At 35.6% G+C, this 23874-nt stretch overlaps 1 protein-coding gene across 1 annotated transcript; it reads left to right on the forward strand.

Annotated features, from left to right (window-relative positions):
- The first annotated feature begins 607 nt into the window (after positions 1-607).
- On the forward strand, positions 608-15938 carry LOC149848502 (uncharacterized). Its single transcript, XM_089995761.1, has 4 exons — positions 608-737; positions 909-3251; positions 14399-14706; positions 15334-15938. Exons 2-4 carry the CDS (start codon positions 1084-1086, stop codon positions 15684-15686), a joined length of 2829 nt encoding a protein of 942 aa, XP_089851887.1. The 5' UTR covers positions 608-737; positions 909-1083; the 3' UTR covers positions 15687-15938.
- Positions 15939-23874: the final 7936 nt, after the last annotated feature.

A 23874-nucleotide genomic window follows, 5' to 3' on the forward strand; every position in this document is an offset into this window, starting at 1 on the left:
TAGGTATCAGGCCTGAATTGTTTGGCCACCGATTCAGCTCCGATACCGATACTCAACTGAATCGTTCAAAAAAACAATCATGTCAATTATAACGTGACATGTGTTAAAACTATTAAAATAATATTAAAAAATAAAGTTTTAATATTTATTAAAAAATAACCGATTCATTCTTGAATCATATCCATTTTCTGCCGATAGGATGCGTATTTGCACCGATACTGATAACATTGTTCTAGAAAAAAAATCAATCACCGACTGCACATTGGCTGGACTCCAACTGGTAAAATTCTTGAGGCCTCTCCTGTTCAACAGGGAGCACACCCAGCTTAGACCTGGAAGTAGGGACCCCACGAGTGGGGTTCGAACTTGTAACGACCCGTCAACTTGGTGACATTCACTCGTTGCCCTTACCAGATAAGCATGCCCATATCTGCAAATATCACTGTCGTAATTTTTTTTACTGTACATTTATATATTTTTAAATGTTTGTAAGTAACGATATTTTTGCAGAAATTGAGGCGGTTAAAATGTCCATAATGAAAGCTTTGTTGTTTCTTAAATATGTTTTAAGTTGTGCGTTTTTTTTTAAATTTCCCTTAACAAATATGAGATTAAAGGGCAACGCCTTTCGGCGCTCTCTCTCTTAGGGTTTGAGTGGAACGTCGATGGGGAAGACGACGATGATGGAGCAGTGCGATCGTCGAATGTGGTGGAGTCCTCGGGCTTCGATCGAAGAGGTTGGTCCAATCTTCTCCTTTCTTTCTTTTCCCCTCCTCTGTTCCTTTTCTTGGAGCATTTATCCGTGTTTCCGTACAATTTAGGGTTCGGTTTCTCGTTCCTTGTCTGCAATCTCTCTCTCTCTCTCTCTCTCTCTCTTGTGTTTAGAGCCGTTGGTCTTTTATCCACAGCTTGTTGTATGCGTTTGAACGGTCGATGAGCGTTTCTGGGGATCGATTCGGAGGTCGGTGTGCCGGAGTATTTTCTGCGGCAAAAAGCCGACTTCTACCATAATCTGATTTAAGCGTAGGTGGGTGAGCTGGGGATTCGATAAATTCGTCGATTTCTGTGGTTGTCTGGTGAGAAATGCGCAGCAGACGGAAAGATGCCATGAGGAATAGGTTTCCTCTGGTGCGCGGCCACCAATCCGAGTGGCACTCGGATTCCTTTGCAAGAAGGCACGTTGATCGGTCTCACCGCGGTGACGATCGAGCCAAGGGTCCACCTCGTCGGAGTCGTAGCCCCGAGGACAGAGTTCGCGGGCGACGGATTCAAGGAAGCAGTAGGGGGAGAGCTTCTGTTGAGCGGAGGGAGTTTGGACGGCATGGAGGTGAGAAGAGTGACCATGTTCGTGGGCGATCTCCCTTCGAGTCCACGAGGGTTCTGCCGGAGGGAAGTAGGGAAATGGAGAGCGGGCCGTCGCAGTTTGATGAAGGGTTCTCTCGTAGGGATTCTCCACCTCTTGAATATAGGCGGAGTTATCTTTTGACGGAGCGACATGATATGGATTTGGATGCGACCCATGGGATGAAACTTGTTGGTCGGAGATCTGAACCAGCTGTTGGTAATAAGGATAAGGATTTTCAGAGTGGAGCTGGAAGTGGTGGCTCTGCTTTGGATGGTCATGGCGGCCTACTTCAGAAGTCGATGTTTTTGGGTGATGGGAGTGTTCATTCGTTCTACGGATTGCCATCTGAGAGATACCCACTTGGAGAAATTAACCCGCGAAAACAAAGAGACTTCCCGTCAGCTGGTGATGCAATTGGTTCTGATATTCAATATGATGAATTTGGTGGCACACGTTTTCATTTGAACAAAATTCCACTACGGGAACCTTTTGAAGCTGAAGGGCAAGAGAAACCAAAGTTCTACTCCAGAGATGGGCCTTATTTTCCGCTGTCACCAACATCGAAAGCTCTTGGAAGTTCCTCTTCTGGGCTTTCCAGAGATTCATTCTTTTCTTCTTCATATCGGTCTTCTCTTCACCTTCCACCCAATGGATTTGTTAGGGGTGGTAAGTCATCTGATCTGTCAGTTTCTGATCGCCCTGGTCCCAGCAAGCTGTTTGATCCAATCTGTGATCCTGATATGCGCTTAAGGGATATGCATCCCTATCAGAGAGTTGTCAGTCCATTGAGGGATGAGCCTAGAAGTTACACTTACCCTGAGCTTGGCAGAAAAGAGAGGGATCCCCCGGGCTTTGCTGGCGATAATTTGTACAAGAAAATGCAAATAGGGGGCAGAGGTGACTATCCCCTAAGGGATACAATGCGTACAGAAAGCTTCATAGAATCCATTGGAGACAAGATTAATGTTGATACATCACGAAGAACCTTTCTTGAAAATGCTTCATGGGATCGCCAGTTGCAAGGAAAATCAGTTGAAGTTTTCCATGGTGTGCATCGACATTCCTTGACAGATGAGAGACATGGGGAGTTTCTGAGTTCAAGAAAGTTGCATGCTGATTTTGGGGTGGAAGCAAGCCAAGATCGCACATTCAAGAATTTAGCAGATGGTTATGAGTATCGAAGAGAAGAGGATCCTCTGGGTTATAGAGAGGTTTCAAAGAGTTCCACTCATGAACAAGTTATGGACAGATCCATGCTTGATACAAGCCTTCGGCATTTATCATATACAGGGGAATCAGGTAACATTCCACCTGATAGAAGGTTGAAACCTATGTATGGTGTGACATCAAATAGGCTGAAGATGAGAATACCTTTGCCTAAAGATAGACATTTTTCTAGAAGGATTCAGCAATTGAATGGTGCTGATGAGCAGTGGGTAGATGAAGATCATGATGGAAGGTCATTAGTTGGGATTTCCCAACGCATGGGTGCTGATTCTTGGTTATCAGTGGAGGATGCATCTGAACAAGTAAAAGGGAGTTTTCTAGAGACACATCTTCCCAATGGTAGAAGTATACTTTTGAGAAAGAGGTCGAGGGCAAGTGCTTCTGAGTTCAGTCTTTCTTTTCATGTAGATGAAAACCGAGGATATCATCGTGCTATCAAATTTCATAGATCAAACAAAGAAGATAGAATTGCAGCAGTGGATATGGAATGTGAGAAGCAGCAGGATGAATCATCACCCCATATCAAGCCAGATCCGCCAGAAGATTCGGAGGAGTTTAAGCAACTGGTTCATAAGTCGTTCTTACGGTTTTCAAAGCAACTGAATGAGAACTCAGGACAACAAAGAAGATACAGAGGACAAGGAAAGGCTGGTAACTTGCTTTGCCTCGCATGTGGCAGGTCTGTCTTCTAATTCATGATATGTTTCTGAAAGCAGAGAAAATCATTCCTGATATATACTGGTGAAACAGTTAGTTATATCATCTGAGTCACCCTGAAGCGTTAGGATTTTAATCTATGAGCTCTGCAGGGATTTCTTAGCACGGATTTATCATTTTGTTTCTGTTTTAAGGAATATCAACTAACTGATCCTCATTTTTTTGTTGGAGGTGGTGCTTTAGATTTTATTTTGGAATTTAGCCTGTTGCAGGTTGTATATAGCCATAAGCTTATAATCAGTGAAGAATGTTTGCCACATTCTTCTATGGGCTTGGAAGTCACTTATCTTGAACAATTTGCAAGGATTAAACCTTGTGATTTATGTATCTTAAGTTCTTAACTCTCTCTTGTATAGGATTTTCATGGTAGATAATTCTTCAATGGGAACATTTTGGGGTCCAAGGACAGAAATGCTCAAAGTAGACTATGGATCGTCACTTACATGACAGATGGTGCTGTGGCACACAAAGTTGTGAAACCAAAAGGAGTATTTGAGACACTATGAAATGAATGTTGCGAATAAAAGTAGAGTTTATCCTTCAAGCATGGTCCTTGCAAAGCTTTTGCAGTTGAGAGTTAGGACATCATTCCGGTATGAATCCTTGAATTAGCGAATGATCTTGGCAACTTTTCACCATGTTGTTTTAAAGGTAATCATGTGGACTTGTACATCTGAACGTGACAGGTGATGGTTATTCTTCTTTTTGGTAACATATCTAGTGACGTTCAACTTCTATATTTTGAGATGGTGACATTTTTTGAGGAAGCATTGTTTATAATCTGAGGAAGTAGAGTGAGAGAGACGAGAATCTCCCTGGTGCTGCTTGCCAAGTTAAAATGGATATAAAAGCAGTTATTTCTGGAGGATGTATAACTTGCACGAGTGTTAGGCTGGCTTCAGGGGTCATGAGGTCTATCCCAAGAAATTTAAAAAGTTGAGAAATCATATTCAGCACTTGGAAATCATAAATTATCTGATCACTTGCTGTCAGCATAGAGGTGTCTCAAGAAGGATCTAACACATCTGAATAATGTCAGTGGTGCTGATTTTGTTAGTGCTTTCCTGATGGAAACTATTATTCAACCTGCGGCTAGAATGCTTTGGTTGGCTGTACCAACAACAGAACGTCATTATGCTACAAGATCTATTAGGAGCCACAATCCTTTATCTGTCATCATAATGGCACATAAATTATAGTAGAGATTTTTATATCTTTGCAGATTTACAATAATTTGTTTCTTCTTTTGCAGTTTAGTTTTTTGAAGGTTATGATGCCAGGTTTTACTCTTTATGCTGCCACTAGTAGTGCCCACTACTAAAGCATGTTTTTCTCTTAGTATTTCAGTAGAGGATTTCTTAGTTCTAATGCTGTTTCCTTGCATATGATTTGAATATAAACTCTGCCCATGCAGTTATTCCACAATTTGAATTTTTAACAAGTTTTACTCTGGCCTTATTCAAAACACTGTTTTTGTTTAATTCTTTAATGCTGTTCGTCATATGAGAGAGAGAGAGAGAGAGAGAGAGAGAGAGAGAGAGAGAGAGATGAAACCAACTATACATGGACCATCTATGATTATTTTTGGTTGTTCAGTCAAAATTCAATTCGGTGATACATACTCAATTTTACAATTAAAACGACCATAAAAATAAGCCATCTGTAAATGTTATTTGTGGACAATCAGATTGAATCTGACTGAACAGCCATCTGAAAGCATAGTTTCAAGTGCTTTTTCCTTGATCTGAATAATAAATATGTTTATCATTGCTTATTTACTAAAAAGCATGCTTTGAATATTGATTTAATGATTTTTTTTTATATTTTATCATTGAGTTTTATTGTGATTATCAGCGATTGATTTTTTCCTCTTTAATAACACATCTGAGCATGAATCTAGTACGTTTCATACTGAGAAAACTGTGGTTAACACATTTACCAGTTCATATGAAAGAAACACTTGAAGTTATGATTCTTGAAAAGTCTAACAGTGACCAAACTTGAACTTTTTGGAGTACACACATGCAGGCACACACATACACAAACATACTCATTTTTTTAAATTGTTGATTGTGAATGCATTTTTAAGGTTCCTCGTGAGAAGCTTGGCCTTCTCATAAATGGGCTAGTACTAAATGAGACTTTTGATAGTAAATAATAATTCACTCAACAAGAAAAGTTCAACTTATCATGCTGCCCAGGTATAGTTATGGATGTGGCACAGATATGTCTGATGCAACATGGCATTTTTCACATGAAAAAATATATGGGTATGATCGATTCTCTATTTGGTACTGCAAATGGAGAATTTCATTAGAACATGAAGCATAAAATGTGAAAATTAAATAATATATTACTGTTTGTTGTATAGCGTGTATATAGAAGCACCTAAAAGCACCTTGCACCTGCACCTAAAAGCCATATTACTGACATGAGTGCTCTGTCACTAAGGAGCATCATTTTTGACAAATCCACCCTTGGTTATCCACAAAAATTCGTGGCTCAAAAATGAATTTTATGTTTTCCACAGGTGAAACGGGATCTCCCAGTTGTCATTATTGATTTCTGCCTGTTTTAAAGCATCTGTTTGACAGGGTCTAGCCGGCTATTCTGTTTCTTTCCATAAACACACTTGTCAAATAATCTTTCTATCCTGTTATATCTTCTTTTCCTGGTGTAATATAATACTTGTACAGCCATAACAAGCTAAGAATCTCCTCCTTGAGTAATCCATTGTTTAAACTCTTTAAAGGAAATCTCAAGGCATGGAAGTTGTAGTTGAGCTAGTGTCTGATTTGGCCATCTCTTTGTTTTAGTTTGATAAGGTCTATTGGTCACTGTGCCACAAAATTTAATTTTTAACCTTACACAGTGAATCTTTATTGCTATAGAATCTCTTTTCCTTATAACTTATAACAAACGATGTTTTCTTGTTGGGACTGTTACTGTTCACTCCTATTACTGAATAGGTCTTTTCTTCATGGGTCCATCTAATGTGGAGTTTCCTATCATTCCATCTTACTCAGAGAGCTTTAGTTTTCTTACTTTTGTTATCTGGTTTAATTATTTTTTCACTGACACAGCAATCAATTAACCCTTGCAATTTTTAGAAGTTATAAGCTGCCTTGCGTGGAGATATGTAAAGGTGAATTCCAGAGTTACCAGTCGAGGAAGCGGGAGCGGGAAGCGATACGGGAAGCGGGAAGCGAGACACTTTAAAAAATTTAGGAAGCGGGGAAGCGTGGGACTACTTAGAAGAAAATTCCGAACCGTCTCAGAAGCGACCTAGGAAGCGAACCGGAAGCGAAAAAAATGGAAAAAATGGGGAAGCGCGCTTCCCCCAAAAGCGGGACGCTTCCCCTCACGCTTCGGAAGCGCGGCGTTTCGTGCTTCCGAAGCGCGCTTCCCCTTTTACCTAGGCGCTTCCAATAACTCTGGTGAATTCTGCTGGTTAATATAGGCTCAAGGTGCCAAGAAACCTTCTCACAGCTCTTTGCTATATACCGGTTGTAGAAGGAGGTCATGCATAAGTTTTTTATAAAGGCCTGGGTCCAAATGATGGAAAAAGCATCTTATAAATTTTAGGAGTATTTGGAGGACCAGGCATTGTTGGTTAGGCAGGAAGGGTTCTGTCTGTAGAAGAAATCAACTACATGAACTGCAATCAGTCACTGGTTTCTTTAGCACTATTAAAGGTGTGAGGCATAATGATGCATTTTTTAAAAATATAAATGAGGCATAAGCCTCATTTTTTTAAGGTTTAAACTGAAACAATATAAAAAAATCTGCAGTTACTGAGATAAAATAGTTATATTAATTATAAAGTGTAATTAAATAAAAAACATTGCAAAAAATAATAAAACAAATTTATACTGGTCATTGAAAACCAAGGCTTACAACTTGATGTAAAAAAACAAATCTATACTGCATCATTTAAAACTAAGGCTTGCAACTTTGTATGCTTGTGTGTATTACTTTACACTATTAAAAGTCATGGATGCTCATTATATCATTCATGGCATTGGTTAATTTCTGAAAAAAAAAGAATTATCATCAATGCCCTTAAATTAGTTGAAGACCATCAAATTACAAATTTTCATTGAAGTGAATCATTCGTTTATTTTTCTAGCATTGTGTAAATACTTATACAAACTCTAACATTAAACTGAGTATAATATCTTCTAATTAATCTGAAAAAGAATTTTGAAAAAATATAAACAAAACCAAAAATGGATAAATGTATGGTTGTAAGTAGTGTATCGTAACCCGTATCGGTCGGGCCCAAAGTAAGATATGTATAGTATTATATTATATCGTAAAAAATCATAAATTTTAAAAATTCTTTAAAAAGCTAAAAAAATCAGGAAGAAAAATCATAGAATATAAGAACACACTATATTTATGTAATAAGATTAACTAAACATAAATATGTCATTAAACATTTAACAACCACACATTTGGTTGTGCAGTCACATATTTAATCACTACAAATACAATCCCGACCCTCGAAAAATGAAAAAAAAAAATTAGACATTGCAAAATATAACCTAGGGACCCGGGGCATATTAAAGATTTAATTTATGCAACCCGACAATTATTTCAGACATAATATAAATCAAATCATGAATTGAAATTGAATTTATTTAAATATAATCCCCACTGAGGGTTCACGTAGTTCCCCAAAAACAAAGACTCTCGAATACGTCGGAACCCTGGCCACCAGTTCATAATCTTCGTGTTCACAATATCACTATGCCTCGGTACCTGAAAAAGATTTTTAAAAACAGGGTAAGAATCAAAGTTCTTGTACGAGACCCTCTCGAATTTAACAGTAAAAAAAATTAGCATTGATTAAATCAAACACAAGTTTAAGAGGGCTCTACAAACAACACACATTCAAAACAACTTAAAAATCAACAATTTAATGCTACATTACGGATGCATGAATCAATGCAACATGCATGAATAACTTTTTAAGTTCAATTATCAGAATTGCTTTTGCATGCATGTGCCTATTTAATGCACACAATTTAATTTTCACTTTTTTAAAATCCACATATACTAAAAAACAGGCAAAATTCTTGAGGCTCAAGGTAGTTTTCTGTGGTAGCTTAACATACAATTTGTATTTTATTTATTGGGTTTTACACATGTTTTTCGACTAACGTCAGGAATCATCACCATCAATCGGAACATTATGAATCATCACCTAATGCCGGGACGACAAGATAATCAACATCTATTGATGCTATTTTCTTAGTATATCAATAACTACAACTGACTCAACAACAACACCTCCAGGCAAAGTGGTGAAAGTTTTCTACAACCATTGTCGGGAACACGAACCACACATTGAGTTATTGGGGATAACAAATGCACACGTTGTTTAGAATCCTCACGGTCCCTCATGACCATCATCAAAGGTTTTCACCCTTTTAGAGGGACACCAAGAAAGAAAAAATATTATTCTGTTTGGTCTCTTTTACTATTCTTAAATAATTTATAGTTATGCAAATAATTATGCAATAACATATTCGAGCCCTTATCAATTCAATAGTGTAATTAATTCAAAACAATATAAAAAAATCATTTTGCAATGCATTTATAATTTACTATTTCATGAGCAACATGTGCGCCTGGCCTTTAAAGGCCCATCAGTGGTCCACACACACAACTAATATACAATTTAATAAGATGAAATTGCAAAATTTCAGTGAACATAAAGCACACATAGATATTCAAGTTTTGTGTGCACGATGCAACATCAATGCATATTCATAGCAAATAAATGAATACACATTGAACCAAGCATATCAATTTTACCGTGCCAGCCGAAAACACAAAATTTTTATAACCATTCAAATTCATCATTTATTATCCATAGTTTTAACACACTCTAATGGAAATCAAAGTTAGTGGCAACAAAAATGCAGATTTCAATTTGATTTCCAAACAAATTTCTTTTAGATGTCAGAAATCAGATATTTTTTTATAACATGTCAATCTTAATTTTTAAATCAGATTTAATTAATTATCTACGACAAACCAAATTGCAACAATCATTCGGTTCAGATTTAGTTGATTATCCAAGACCGGTAAATTTTGTGGTTCCAAAAAAGGTTGAACATTTGGGACAGCATAAATAAATTTCAGTATCTTCAATCCTTCTTCAAAATCTGATCTAATGTTTATACTCGTGTGTATATATATATATATATATATATATATATATATATATATATATATATATATATATATATATATATATATATGCTTTGACTGATGTATGCATATAAGTATATACATAACCTGGTCAACGTAATATACATATGTTGCCTGATATATATACATACATCTCGATCATCATCCGTGCTTGCTGATACAAATATATATACATACATCTCGATCATCACCAGTGTTTGCTGATATATATATATATATATATATATATATATATATATATATATATATATATATATATATGGCTGATTCAAGAATCTATCTTGAATCTGTCAGCCCCAAAATCGCTCAGTATTGTTGTTAAAACTTTTCAGACTATAGGTCAAGGAATCAAAACCAGTTTTTAAATAATCACATACATCTGAACCTGTGCATCTTCATATTTCTCAAAACAACACGCTCTAAACTTAGTTTTCTTTTGACAATCTCGTGCACAAAAAAATACAGATTTATGTGTGGTTCCTGTCCACACACACACAGAAAAAGATGACAGGTTTGCGTGTGGTATATGTCGACACATGCAGGAATACATATGTGTGTTCCAGCTCTCAACAACACATTTAATCAATGCTCAAGCAAATCAGCAATTTAAAATCATGTTTATGCTTACAGAAATATTTCACATTTGTTACATATCAGATTCTCACAACTATTTGATTCACATGAACAATGGATTCATGTAAATCTTGAATTCAAGTGGAGACCCAACATATCAGATTCAAGTAGAAACCCAAAAATTACCCAGGCTTGATACATAACAAAACTCGTGTGAATATTATTTACCTTTCTTTTTTTTTTAAATCAAACATGGGTTAAAACAACAAGACTGATTTGATTTAGAAAAGAAAAATGCAGGCTGTACTGTAAGTCTGATAAAATTTTTAGAAAAGGAACCACAGGTTCAGATATTGACATTAAACCCCCAAAAAATAGCTATATTAAACCTGAACCAAGTTTAAGAGATAAAGCAGATTCAGATATTGACATCCACTCAAATAAAATAGTTATATTAAATCTGAACTAAGTCTAGGAGATAACGCAGGTTCAACTGAATATTAACGACCCAAGAAAAACCTATATACAATCCAGCAAAGACTTAGGCATAAACAACCAAAGTCTGTGTATGAACACAAATTTTCTTTTTCTCAAACTTATGTTGGATCTAACCCATGCCAAACTCCTCACATCGGTTTAGGAGAAAGACCCGTACCTTTGCTGTTTCGGAAGAAAAGCAAGATGGAAAAGTCGTTGAATAAGAGGAAGATGGCCGATAGAGAAGGCTGCCTGTAGTCGACCCCCTTCACACACCTCTCTCTCTCTCTTTATTATTTCTGTGTTTTAGCCCTCTCTAAAAAATCAGCATAGAGAGAGAGGCTACCACATGGCTTTTATAAAACACATGTGACTCCTGTAAGGGGGATGTCCCATGTGTTCTATAAATAGAAAGGCTTCTATTTCCTCATGGAAATAGAAGTCTTTCTATAATAGGACTCTTATATATATATATATTATCTGGTTGTATTAATTTTTTTTTTGTTTTTACAACTTACCTATTCCACTAAAATTGGATATTGGATCTTGGCCCAAAGGGTCCAAGATCCATCCAACTTCATATGGATCTTGGATCTTGACCCAAAGGGTCCAAGATCCAATATTAGGATCCATATCTCGTTAACCACATATACATTTATTTATAAAAAAATACTTTTATTAAAATTTTAAATTATGCAAAATTTATGAGATATTATAGGTTAAGACAAAATAATGATACATTCAAAAGTCAAAAGGTTTTCATAACTCATTACAAAAGTTAAAGTTGTATTTTTTATTTACAAAATGCCATGATAAGGGCCAAAGCATATAAGCTAAAGTGCATGAACATATGTCTATATATAAAAGTCATATTTTTTTTATCAAACTTCTACTCAATGATTTTCTTTGTTTATTGTATCATTCAGTAGCTTGAGATGATAATGGGTCATCTTCATCTTCTGAATCAGGGACCACTTTTGTCAATTTCTCTTCCACAAATGTTGCACGTACTTGTGTCTTTCTTTTATCAGTAGGAATGCGATATATACATAATTTCACGATGGAGTTTCTATGATCCACAAAATGACATGTAAATCTATACAATTTTCCATCCATTACAAAACCACAAAAGTTAGCACTGCACTGCTCCTTTCAAACACATCTCTGAGTTTTAAGGGCACAAAAAATGAGATTAAGGGTAAAAAAAACTAAAAGTAATATGTTCTAAAAACAAAAAAAGAAAGGAGCTTACCCTCCTTTATCTTCAATCATATACAAATTAAGCAAAGAACAAGGATTTTTTACCTTATCTCACTTCTTTGAGTGAAAATTGGGTAAAAAAGCCAATGCTGTAAGTATCGTATTGTATCATATAATACAAGGTATATCATGTATCATATAATACACTTTAGGCGCACTTTAAAAGGGTCAGAGTTTTTTTTTACTTTAGGTTTTAAAGACCTTTCTAAGGTCGATTTCTCCATTTGTGTAGAAGCCATTAGAGAGAAACCCACACACCTATAGGAGACTTGAGAGAGTTTTGAGTTGTTCTTGAACAAGGAAGAGGCATTTGTGGTTTTCTCGCGTAAGAGTGCATTTTCACCCAATTTTCACTCATGATAGTGAGATAAGGTGAAAAAGTCTTTATTCTTTGCTTCATTTGTGTACGATTGAAGTTGAAGGATTAACTCTTTTCTTTTTTAATCCTTTTAGAAAATACTACTTTAAGTTTTAGTTTTTTACCTTTAATCCCATTTTTTGTGCCCTTAGAACTCAAAATTTGTTCCTAAGTGTGTTATTGAGCATTATTATACATCTTTGCAGTGATTAGATTTAATGATCCATGCTCTAGGAGGTCGATGGAGTGTGAAAATTTATGGAATCTTGCATTGAAATATTGTAAACCAATTGACTTGAAAATGTATTTTAAATGAATAGTGAAGTGTAATTTTTGTGGTTTTGTAATGCATGGAGAATTGTATAGATTTAAATGTCATGTTGTGGGGCATAAAACCTTTACCGTAAAAATATGTTCACATCGCATTCCTATTGATATTCATGTTCAGCTTTTTACTAGTCTTATAGAATATGATAAAAGAAAAGCACGAATACATGCTATATTTGTAGGAGAGAAATTGCCATAGGTGGTTCTGGTTTAGAAGATGAAGATGACCCATCATCATCTCAAGCCACTGAACGATGCAATAAACGAAGGAAATCATTGAGCTGGAGTTTGATATTGAAGATGACTTTTATATATAGACATGTTTTTGAACTCCAGCTTGTATGCCGTTTTCCTTAACATTGCATTTTGTAACCAAAAAATGTAACTTTAATTTTTGTAATGAGTTATGAAAACTTTTTGGCTTTTGAATGTATCATTGTTTTGTCTTAACCGAATGTATTTGTGGTGATTAAATGTGTGGCTGTTAAATGTTTAATGATATATTTATGTTTAGTTAATCTTATTACATAAATATAGTGTTCTTGTATTCTATGGTTTTTTTATGTTTTAGATTTTTAAATAATTTTTAGTAAAATTTATGTTCTTTTACGATGCACTACTATATGATACGATACATATCTTACTTTGGTCCTGATTGATACGGGTTATGGTACACTACTTACAAGTTACAACCTTGGAAAATGCACTCTTACGCGAGAAAATGACAAAGGCCTCTTTTGCGCAAGAATCAAGCCCCAAAATGCTCTCAAGTTTCTTATGGGTGCGTGGGTTTCCCTCTAATGACCTCTACACAAATGAGAAATTGACCCAAAAGGTCTTTAAAGCCCAAAGTAAAAAATAAGTTTCAGCCCTTTTAAAGTGTGCCTGAAGTGTATTGTATGATACACCCTTGTATCGTATAATTAGAATACTTAGTAACGATATGGTATGATACCTACAACATTGGGTAAATGAATATATACAAGCACATGCAACACTAGAATTGGATCAAACAAGCATATGAGAACAAAAATAACTGAAATCAATTACACAAAATATTCTATCAAAAGCACAATTACAAATAATTACCTTAAATAATAAATATGTATGAAAGAGCTCTCACTTCCTCTTTGTGCTTATTTTCTGGCAATAGAAAGTTAGGAACTAAAATTTTCTTCTAAGAAACAAGTATTTGACAAATGGGCCATAGTAGGTGTAATTTTAGCAAATAGCCCCAAAAAGATAGCAAATGAATCAAAATCAAAAGAATAAGAAAAGGTAAATGATAAAAAGGATGGATGATAACTTAGTACTCATGAAAGAGGTAAATGCCTCTTATTACCTAAGACAAGTATCTCCCTAAAAGGTAAAAGAGGTGTGGGCCTCTCATAGAGGGCAACTCCTTATGTAAGGTGTTGAACTTCTTTGCTGGGAAGGCTTAAGCCTCACTCCCCAGCAAAGAGGCTTAGTTCTCAAGTCCTAAATTGTTGAGTTGTGGTAAAGTTATACGCCTTTAACGCCCCTCAAAACACCTTTAAAAACACTGACTGGAGCTGGGTATATGAGACTTGTAATTTTTTTTTCTGCCTTACTACTACTTCGGTGGTCTGTCAAGCAGTTTCTTCCCCCCTCTAGTTGGTTGTCAGAATTTGGTGGTTAGCTCTTAAAACTTGTAGTGTTGTAGGATGTTGATTATTTTTCTAACATAAAAGCTTTATAAATTATAACTAAGATTAGAATGGGACTCGTAGCATCATATATTACTTGAGAAATTTTATCATAAATTTCCGAATTTTCTCTAGCAAGCCCTTACCTTCTATTGCTTTGATCACTTTGATTTCCTTCTTTGCTGCAACATCTAATGTGCATCACTTTCTTGTTCTTCACTCCAGCCTTTCAAGGGAATTTACAGATGCCCACAACTTGGTAACCCACACATACAATTCTCTCAAAGTTGGCTTAAGGGCAGATCACCTGGGATTTCACAAGGCTCTCTGTGTCCTCCTGGGTTGGAACAGCCTAGTGGCTCCTGACAGTAGGAAGTTCTACCAGTCTTTGCCAGTAGCAGAAGCAGCAGCTCTGAAAGAAGACCTTCTATTGTGGCCGCCAGTTGTCATTGTTCATGACAGCTTCATTCGAAACAGGAATACCAAGATGACAGATTCCATAACCAGTGATGATGTAGAAGAAACACTAAGAGGTGCATAGAAAATAATGAAAGCGTCCAAGATTCTTTTTAACTGAACAAATCTCTTCTTTTTTATCACTAAATGATTGAGCTGACAAATTGCAAGAATACTCTAGCATATGTTCCCAAGTTGCTCAGCTTTTAGTCTATTGGATTTTCTAGAATAATGCATAAAAAAAATTTCCATATCATCACTGCATTCTGGTAGCGTAGCCAATAAATCATGCTGAAAATTTTTCATTATTTGTGTTGGCTGTTTTTTTCCTTAAAGTAAACACGAAGTAGTAGTTCCTGAGAAGATAATCTTTGTCATGAAATACTAAAAAATAAAAAGCGTCATGAAGTTCTATGCTATGACCCAAACACTATTGAAAAGCCATTGTTGTGACAAAAAACAGAAGCCCATGCTTGAATGAGAGAAACATACTACTGGTTCTGTTTTCTCTCTAACCATAAGTTTGTAAACACAGAATTTTTTTTTGGAAATCTGTTTATGGAAGAATTAGGCTTTCTGTCATCATCTGATTGACAAAGATTTTGAGGTATTTTTACTGTCTGGGCCAGAGGATTGTTGTTGATGTTATTTTTAATACTGTTCTTAATTATATTTTGCTGCTTTGCTGGATTCTGTGGGTGCAGGGTTGGGATTTTCTGGGAAGGCAAAGGTGTACCGGGGGCGGCCTGCTAATCAGGGTGTGTTTGTAGCTAAGTTCTTCCCAACATTTACCGGGTTGCGTGAGGCCGAAAGGCTGCACATGCATTATGCTGAAAACAAGCGTGGAAGAGAGGAGTTGCTGCAGATCAAATCCAAAAATGATGGGGATCTGCTTGCGGAGCCTGGTTTGGGAAGAAGGCCAGGTGATTTTCTTTATGGGTATCTCGGAATCGCAGAGGATTTGGATAAGCTGGACTTTGAATCCAAGAAAAGGTGCACGGTGAAGAGCAGGAAGGACATAGAAGCCATCGCTGATGCTGCCCTCGACTGTGAATGAGTTGCGACTAGATAAAAATTAGAGAAAGAAAAAGATGTTTCTTAATATTTTTTTACAGTGCTTATATATATACTTAGCAGTTCTTTATTATCTTTACAATCTGACTAGGTCAGAACAAGCATATCCATACTTTTCAGCCCTCATCCTGAGGCTTAATTTTCTACCCTGGATGATGCCATGAAAGTAAATGATTTACGTGTATGACTTGCAAAGCTGTTTATGGAAGCCAAGTCGCCTTTTTGAATGATCCAACTTTCACAAGATCTCATAGCGTCTAAAGATGGTTAACTAGTCTGGAAAATGTTGTCTCTCTCTCTCACCTTTTCATGTTTGCATTATTATAGTTTTTTTTCGACAGAGAAAGCTGGGGTTAGGTTTGCATTATTATAGTTATTATTAGTAACTCCATGTTTCGGGGGTCTTGATTTTCTTCTAATGTCACCCTCTCAACTACTTACAAATTAATTACGGAGCAAGGATAATCTCGTGTTACACGCAATCCGCACTACAAACTCGTAGGTCACTAGGGCCACATAAATGCTCATACTGTTCTTTTCCAGATATTAGAAAAGATTATACTATTACTTAGTATATGAATAAAGAAAATTTTCCTTACCAACCATTAAACTCTCAGAATTACAAGGGATTGCCCTCAAGATATCTATGGAACTTAGGAAGTTAAGAATGGTTGTTGGAACTTCGTATGTCAATGTTTGTTGAAAGGGGCCAGTCAAGATTGGGATCGACAAAGATAATATTTTTAATTCATTTTTAGCTAAGCCAAGCGAAGTTTCCCCTCATCACCGACTGTACATTGACATGCTTCTAGTTGGTAAAGCTCTTGATATTAATAATTCGGCCTCTCCCTTGGAGCTTTTCAAGGATGTATTGAAAGGTGCCAGTCATAGAGATGACAAAGATAATCTTAATTCATTTTTTAGATAAGCCAAGGAAAAAACCTCATCTTCGACTGCGTGTTTACAGTCTCCAGTTGGTAAACCTCTTGATGTTAATAATTCAACCTTTCCCTCAAAAAGTTGCAAGGATATATTGAAAGGAGCCAGTCAGACTGGGATGGACACATAACCTCTATAATTCATTTTGGCAACCTCCTCATCTGCACATTGGCAGGCCCCCTAGTTGGTAAAGCCCTTTATGTTAATAATTCAGCCTTTTCCCTGGGCAGACAAAGATGATATCTTTAATTCAGTTTTTAGTTAAGCCAACCAAAACCCTCTACATAGTTGAATTTGCAGAAAAATCGTGGAATATAGATATAGAGAGAAGGGTGTAATATCGGACGCCCTTCTCATCTGAAACCGATCCGATCATTTTTCCCACTATTTTGACCTTTAGCGGTGGTCAGGACCACCGCTAAAGGTCTGGGCAGAAAAGCCACATTTAGCTGTGGTCCAAAAACATCGTTAAAATGTTATTTAATAAAAAGTGGTGTTTCTGCCACTGATCTTGTGCGATCAATGACATAAACGGGTCCAATGTATCATGAAACTCTCTCTCTCTCTCTCTCTCTCTCTCTCTCTCTATATATATATATATATATATATATATATATATATATATATATATATATATATATATATATATATATGTGTGTGTGTGTGTGTGTGTGCGCGCTACTAATAAAGGTAAGGTACTAATGAGCAAGAAATCATAGGTGCAAGTTGTATCGACTCAATCTAGCCACATACATGTGTTAAATATGATTTGTTTGCTAAGGATCAAGTCTTGGATCATGTTTGTTTTTTAATGTAAAAACCTGATCTTTTGAGTTATAAAATTTTGGCATATTGTGGGCCATTGTTTTTTAAACCCCTTTAAAAACCTAATTGCTTGTCATAATCAGATATTCAAATCAAGTTTCATATTAAACAAGTCATGTAGAATGCATATGTAACACTTGATCTAAAAAAAATAGGAATTTTTGAAAAAAAGAATGATTTCTACTCATTAGTTCTTTACCTTTATTGGTAGCCAATATTTACGCTATATATATAGTTGCCTACCACTTTTCTTGCTTATCGAGCTTTTGAAGGGTTTTCCGTGTTTTTCATAAATCTAACCATAATATGTATTTTACATGTTTGGTTTTATAAGGATTGGGTCTCAAATTGTCAAATTTCAACATTCAAGCAAGTTTTTATAAGGTTTACAAATTGGCAGTATAAGATTTTCATAAATAATCAACCTTAAAAATCATGTTTTTATCAAAAAATCGTGATCCAAGTGTCGTTTTCTAACAAATCGATCAGGTTTACAAATTGGCAATCAGATTTACAAAAAAACAACCCGAAAACATAATTTTCTTGCAGTAAGCAGACAAACACACTAGAATACAAGAACAAAAAATATGAGAACTACCATGTGAACCACAATTTTCATTGATTTTTTGTTTTTTCTCTTGAATCTAACCATGTGGACGTGAACTACATGCTTGATTTTACAGAAACCAGCTCTTGAATAAACCTATTATAATGCATAAACAAAATTTTTTAAGGCTTTACAATCAACCACTCATAATCTTAATAAATATTTAAGCATCCAAAAATCATATTTTTCATAAAAAATACACAACCCAACAGCTGATTTCTAGCAATTTCACCCTTCCCAACACATCTACTTGGTTGGATTTGCAAAAAAAGTGTTGAAAATGCCTACTTCACAAGGTAGTTCTCATATTCTAGTGATATATATAGTCACTAGAATATGAAAATCGGAAATATGAAAGTACGTGTGGACCACAATTTTCATGAATTTTTTGTTCTCTTGAATCTAACGAATGTGATCTAATGCTTGGTTTTATAAGAACCCACTCTTGAATCAATCCTATTTGATGCATAAACAAGATTTTTTAAGGCTTTAAAATCAATGGTTCATAATCTTTATAAATATTCAAGTATTCAAAAATCACATTTTTCATAAAAAATTAACGATCCAATGTTTGATTCCTAGCCAATACACCATGACAAGCACATCCACATGGTTGGATTTGCAAAAGAAATGTAGAAAATGCCATATTTCTAGTGACTATATACCACTAGAATATGTTAAATGAAAATATGTAGATTGGAGTATAAACTCAGATTTTCATGGGGCTTTTTTATTTTTTTCTTAAATTTCACCATTCAGATAATTCTCGGTTTTATAAGAACCCACTCTTGAATCAATCCTATTTGATGCATAAACAAGATTTTTTAAGGCTTTAAAATCATGGTTCATAATCTTTATAAATATTCAAGTATTCAAAAATCACATTTTTCATCAAAAATTAACGATCCAATGTTTGATTCCTAGCCAATACACCATGCCAAGCACATCCACATGGTTGGATTTGCAAAAAAAATGTAGAAAATGCCATATTTCTAGTGACTATATACCACTAGAATATGTTAAATGAAAATATGTAGATTGGAGTATAAACTCAGATTTTCATGGGGCTTTTTTATTTTTTTCTTAAATTTCACCATTCAGATAATTCTCGGTTTTATAAAAACCAACTCTTAAGCCATTCAATTATGATGCATAAAAAGGATATGTTAAGCCTTGAAAATCAAATACATTATCCAACAGACTATACCTAGCAAATGGACCATTTCGTTGGATTTGCAAAAAGTGTTATCTAGTTCACTCAAGTTATATATATATATATATATATATATATATATATATATATATATATATATATATATATATATATATATAGACTGGTAGCTGCAAAATCCACTGGTACTAAATATGTGGTCAAACGCGCTGACCGTCCATCATGCGCGGTCGGGGCAAAACAAAAAAATCACATTTTTAATGAGTTTTTCTGCCAAAAGGACATTAGTGGTGACAAAATTGTCGCGCTAATGCTCTGGGGCAAAAAAAATGAGCATTGGCAACAACAAAAAATGCTGTTAATGACATTTAGTGGCCATTCTATGTGGCCGCTAATGCTCTTTTAAGCATTAGCATCGACAATTTTGTCATGGCTAATGCCCCTTTGACAAAAACTCTCTCTCTCTCTCTCTCTCTCTCTCTCTCTCTATATATATATATATATATATATATATATATATATATATATATATATATATATATATATATATATATATATATATATATATATATATCCAAAACGTAGCCCAATTAGCTCTTTAGTTGGTTATCTACATGCCTATTCAGGTTTCATACTGCACTTGCAGGCTTAGCCCCAACAGATATAAGCCATGCCCATGACACAAGCAGATCTTACACCACAGAAGCTGTCATGGGAAGAACACCTTATCAAGGGCCATATGTATAGGTGGCCCGTCACAACACATGGCTATGCCACGTCACACATTATTGACATGTCCAATGTTATATTTTACTTTGATAATAAATATGTTGTATATATTAAAATATCAAAAATATACATTTTTACTTGTTAAAAAATGATCATCATGCCTACCAAAAAAAGAAAAAAAATCTTATTTATGACTTGTCTCGGCATGCATACCTTTCCATGCCCATGCGACTCAGAAGCACCCGTAGCGCCAACCCACCTGAACAACAACGCTTGAACCCATAACTTTGCTCATTAATGCCTGGCTCTTTTTTTAGGAAATGTAATGCGCTTGCCGAACTCCACCTGTGTATAACTATTTAGTTATACACTGCCGGTCCCAAGCCCGGATAAAGGAGGAGGGTTGTGGTAGGCCAGTGACAGTCAACATAAAAACTTAGTCATACCCTATGAATATGAACCAATATGAGAATTTTGTTGGGGCGTTCCCTACTGAACGACACACTGTACTCTATAGGCCCGAAGGCAGTGATAAATGCGCAAGGGTTGCTAGGTCGTCGCCCAGAAGCGACGCGTCACACCAGCGCCTGGGTGTGGTGTCAAATAGGCAAGGGTTCCCTCACTTTGTTGGACAGATGGGGGTAAAGAAGTTAGTCCAATACCATAAAATTAGGTTATCAACTTGGAACATAGGGTCTTTAACTGGTAAGTTGGTAGAGTTAATAGATGTTATATGTAGGAAAAAGATTGATATTTTATATCTACAAGAGACCAAATGGGTAGGTGAGAAAGCAAAAGTGATAGAACCATAGGGATATAAGATTTGGTATACAGGAATAAATAGGAATATGAATGGAGTAGGGATTGTTATGAGTCGTGAGTTTATAAATAATGTAGTTGAGGTCCGTAGGAAGGGTGATAGGATTTTTACTTATTAAATTAGTATTAGGTACGGATATTATTAATATTATTAATGTTTATGCACCTCAAATAGGTTTAGATGATTCCATTAAGCGTCAATTTTGGGAAGATTTAGATGGAGTAGTACAAAGGATATCTTATAGAGAAAAACTTTTCATCGGCGGTGACCTTAATGGACATGTAGGCATTAGTAGGGATAGATTTGAGAGTATCCATGGAGGTTATGGTATAGGAGAAAGAAACAAATGTGGAGAAAGGATTTTAGATTTTTGTTTGTCCTATGATATGATCTTAGCAAACACTTGGTTTAGAAAGATGGAGTCTCACCTAGTAACATTTAAAAGTGGGGCTAATATGAGTTACATAGATTTTTTCCTACTTAGAAAGAGAGATAGGGGTTGTAACGTAGAGTCTTAATTTTAAATCTTAGAATTAGACAATGTCGCAAAAGGGATAGACATAAGATAGATCCTAAAATTAAGTGGTGGGAACTGAAAGGAGCTAAACAATGAATGCTTGTAGAGCAAGTAGTTAAGAAAGTTGATTGATGTCTCGAAGATGATTCATAATCAATGTGGAATAAGATAGCGGGTGGCATGAGAAAGGTGGCTAAGGAGGTATTGAGTGAGTCTAAAGGCGGTGCACTGCTAGGTAAGGATACATCATGGTGGAACGAGAATGTCAAATTAGCTATTAAAGTTAAAAGAGAGTGTTATAGAAATCTAAGTAAGAGTCGTGACAATGAGAATTTGAAGAAGTATATGATAGCAAAAAAGGAAGCTAAAAAAGTAGTTCGAAACGTGAGGGGTAAGGTATATAAGGAGATTTATGACAAGTTGGATACCAAAAAGGGCGAGAAGGATATTTATAGGCTTGCAAAGATGAGAGATAAGAAATCAAGGGATGTGGGTATGGTTATATGTATCAAAGGTGAAACGCAAAGGGTTTTAGTCAAAGATGTGAAGATTAAAGAGAGATGAAAAGATTATTTTGATAAGCTATTTAATGAAAGTCATGCTCAAGATCTTAGAGACTTCTCCATTCCTTTTCATGAGATGAATCATGACTTCATACGTAAGATTCAAAAGAAAAAAATTACAGAAGCTTTGAAGAAAATGAAATCAAGAAGGGCAGTTGGCCCAGATGGTATACCTATCGAGGCTTGAAAATGCTTGGGAGAGAAAGGTTTAAAATGGTTGACAAATCTTTTTAACAAGATTTGGTAGACAAATAAGATGCCTAATGAGTGGAGGAAGAGTACTTTGGTGCCTCTATATAAGAATAAAGGTGATATACAAGATTGCACAAACTATCGTAGTATAAAACTCATGAGTCATACTATGAAACTTTGAAAGAGGGTGATTGAGTCTAGGTTGAAGAAGGTTGTCATGATATCGAAGAATCAATTTGGTTTTATGCCTAGAAGATCAACTATGGAAACTATACATCTTCTTAGACAACTTAGAGAGATATAGAATGATGAACAAGGATTTGCATATGGTTTTTATTGATTTGGAGAAGGCAAAAGATAAAATACCTAGGGACATTCTCTGGTAGACAATGATGAAGAAAGGTGTTTCTCTCAAGTACATTAGTATAATTAAAAATATGTATGAAGGAGTAGTAACCAATGTCCGCACTTGTGGAGGGGTGACAACCAATTTTCCTATAACGGTTGGGTTACATCAAGGATATGCTTTAAGCCCTTTCTTATTTGCTATAGTGATGTATGAGCTTACGAGATCAATTCAAGAAAATGTGTCGTGGTGTATGTTGTTTGCTGATGATATTGTTTTGATTGATGAGTCTAGAGCTGGGGTTAATGCTAAGTTAGAATTATAGAGACAAACATTAGAAGCAAGAGGTTTTAAGTTGAGTTAGAGTAAGACAGAATATATGAAATATCGGTTTAGTAAGCAACGAAGTAGTGATGGGAGTGTAGTGAAGCTTGGTGAGCAAGAAATACCAGTGGATTCTTGTTTCAAATATTTGGGATATATCATTCAAAAGTATGGAGAAATTGATGGAGATGTAAATCATAGGATAAAGGTTGGGTGGATGAAATAAAAAAGTGCAACTGGAGTGTTATGCGATCGTAGAATGCCATTACGGTTGAAGGAAAAGTTTTATAGGACAACTATTAGGCCCGCTTTATTATATGGTACAGAATGTTGGGTTGTCAAGAGAGATCATATTCAAAAAATGAGTGTAGCTGAGATGCGTATGCTTTGATGAATGTGTAAAAATACAATAAAAGATAAGATTCAGAACAAGGAGATACGTAAGAAGGTAGGCATTGCACCCATTGAAAATAAGATGAGAGAGAATCGTTTACGGTGGTTTTGACATATTTGGTGAAGGCCTAATGATGCTGCAGTTAGAAGGATGAAGAAATGGGAAAATATATTAGTTAAAAGAGGTCGGGGTAGGCCTAGGAAGACTTGGATGGAGATGATAGGAAAGGATATGAATGCTTTGACCGAGGACATGGCATTGGATAGAAATGATTGGAGGAGAAGGATTCATGTGGAAGACCCAGAATGATTTTCTTTGTTGGTTCATATCGCCAACCCCAATTGTTTTGGGATGAAGGCGTAGTAGTTGTTGTTGTTGTAATGTGCTTGCCGCAAGCTGAAATTATCTTGACCACACCTCATTTTCTGGCTTAAATGTCACAACTGAAGAGCAATCAAGAGCATTGATGATCAACTATGGCACGATAGCATACTTTTTGTCTATGATACGTTTTGACCAATTGTTCATTAACAGCTCCAATAATTTATAAATTCATAAGCCATTAGGTCTACATAAAAGTCCAGTGAGATTTCTGTGAACATATGCAAGAAGAGTTTCCCTCCCCCTTTCTTGATTTTCAGTAATCAGGTGTTTGGTTTTTGACAAGGAGTTCCATGACTGCATTGAGAAATTCCAGGACCTGCTGTAGCAAGCCTAAAAAAAAAAGACTTTATACACAGTCAG

This window comes from Nuphar pumila, chromosome 1 (genome assembly GCF_984573655.1).
Source record: "Nuphar pumila chromosome 1, dmNupPumi1.hap1.1, whole genome shotgun sequence".
Lineage (NCBI taxonomy): Eukaryota > Viridiplantae > Streptophyta > Magnoliopsida > Nymphaeales > Nymphaeaceae > Nuphar > Nuphar pumila.

What these genes read in the sequence shown, in the direction of transcription:
- LOC149848502 (XM_089995761.1), top strand. Translation starts at nt 1,084, where the DNA reads ATGCGCAGCAGACGGAAAGATGCCATGAGGAATAGGTTTCCTCTGGTG. An exon ending in CTTTGCCTCGCATGTGGCAG is followed by an intron (nt 3,252 to 14,398) that starts GTCTGTCTTCTA and finishes TCTTCACTCCAG; the next exon opens with CCTTTCAAGGGAATTTACAG. An exon ending in TGTAGAAGAAACACTAAGAG is followed by an intron (nt 14,707 to 15,333) that starts GTGCATAGAAAA and finishes CTGTGGGTGCAG; the next exon opens with GGTTGGGATTTTCTGGGAAG.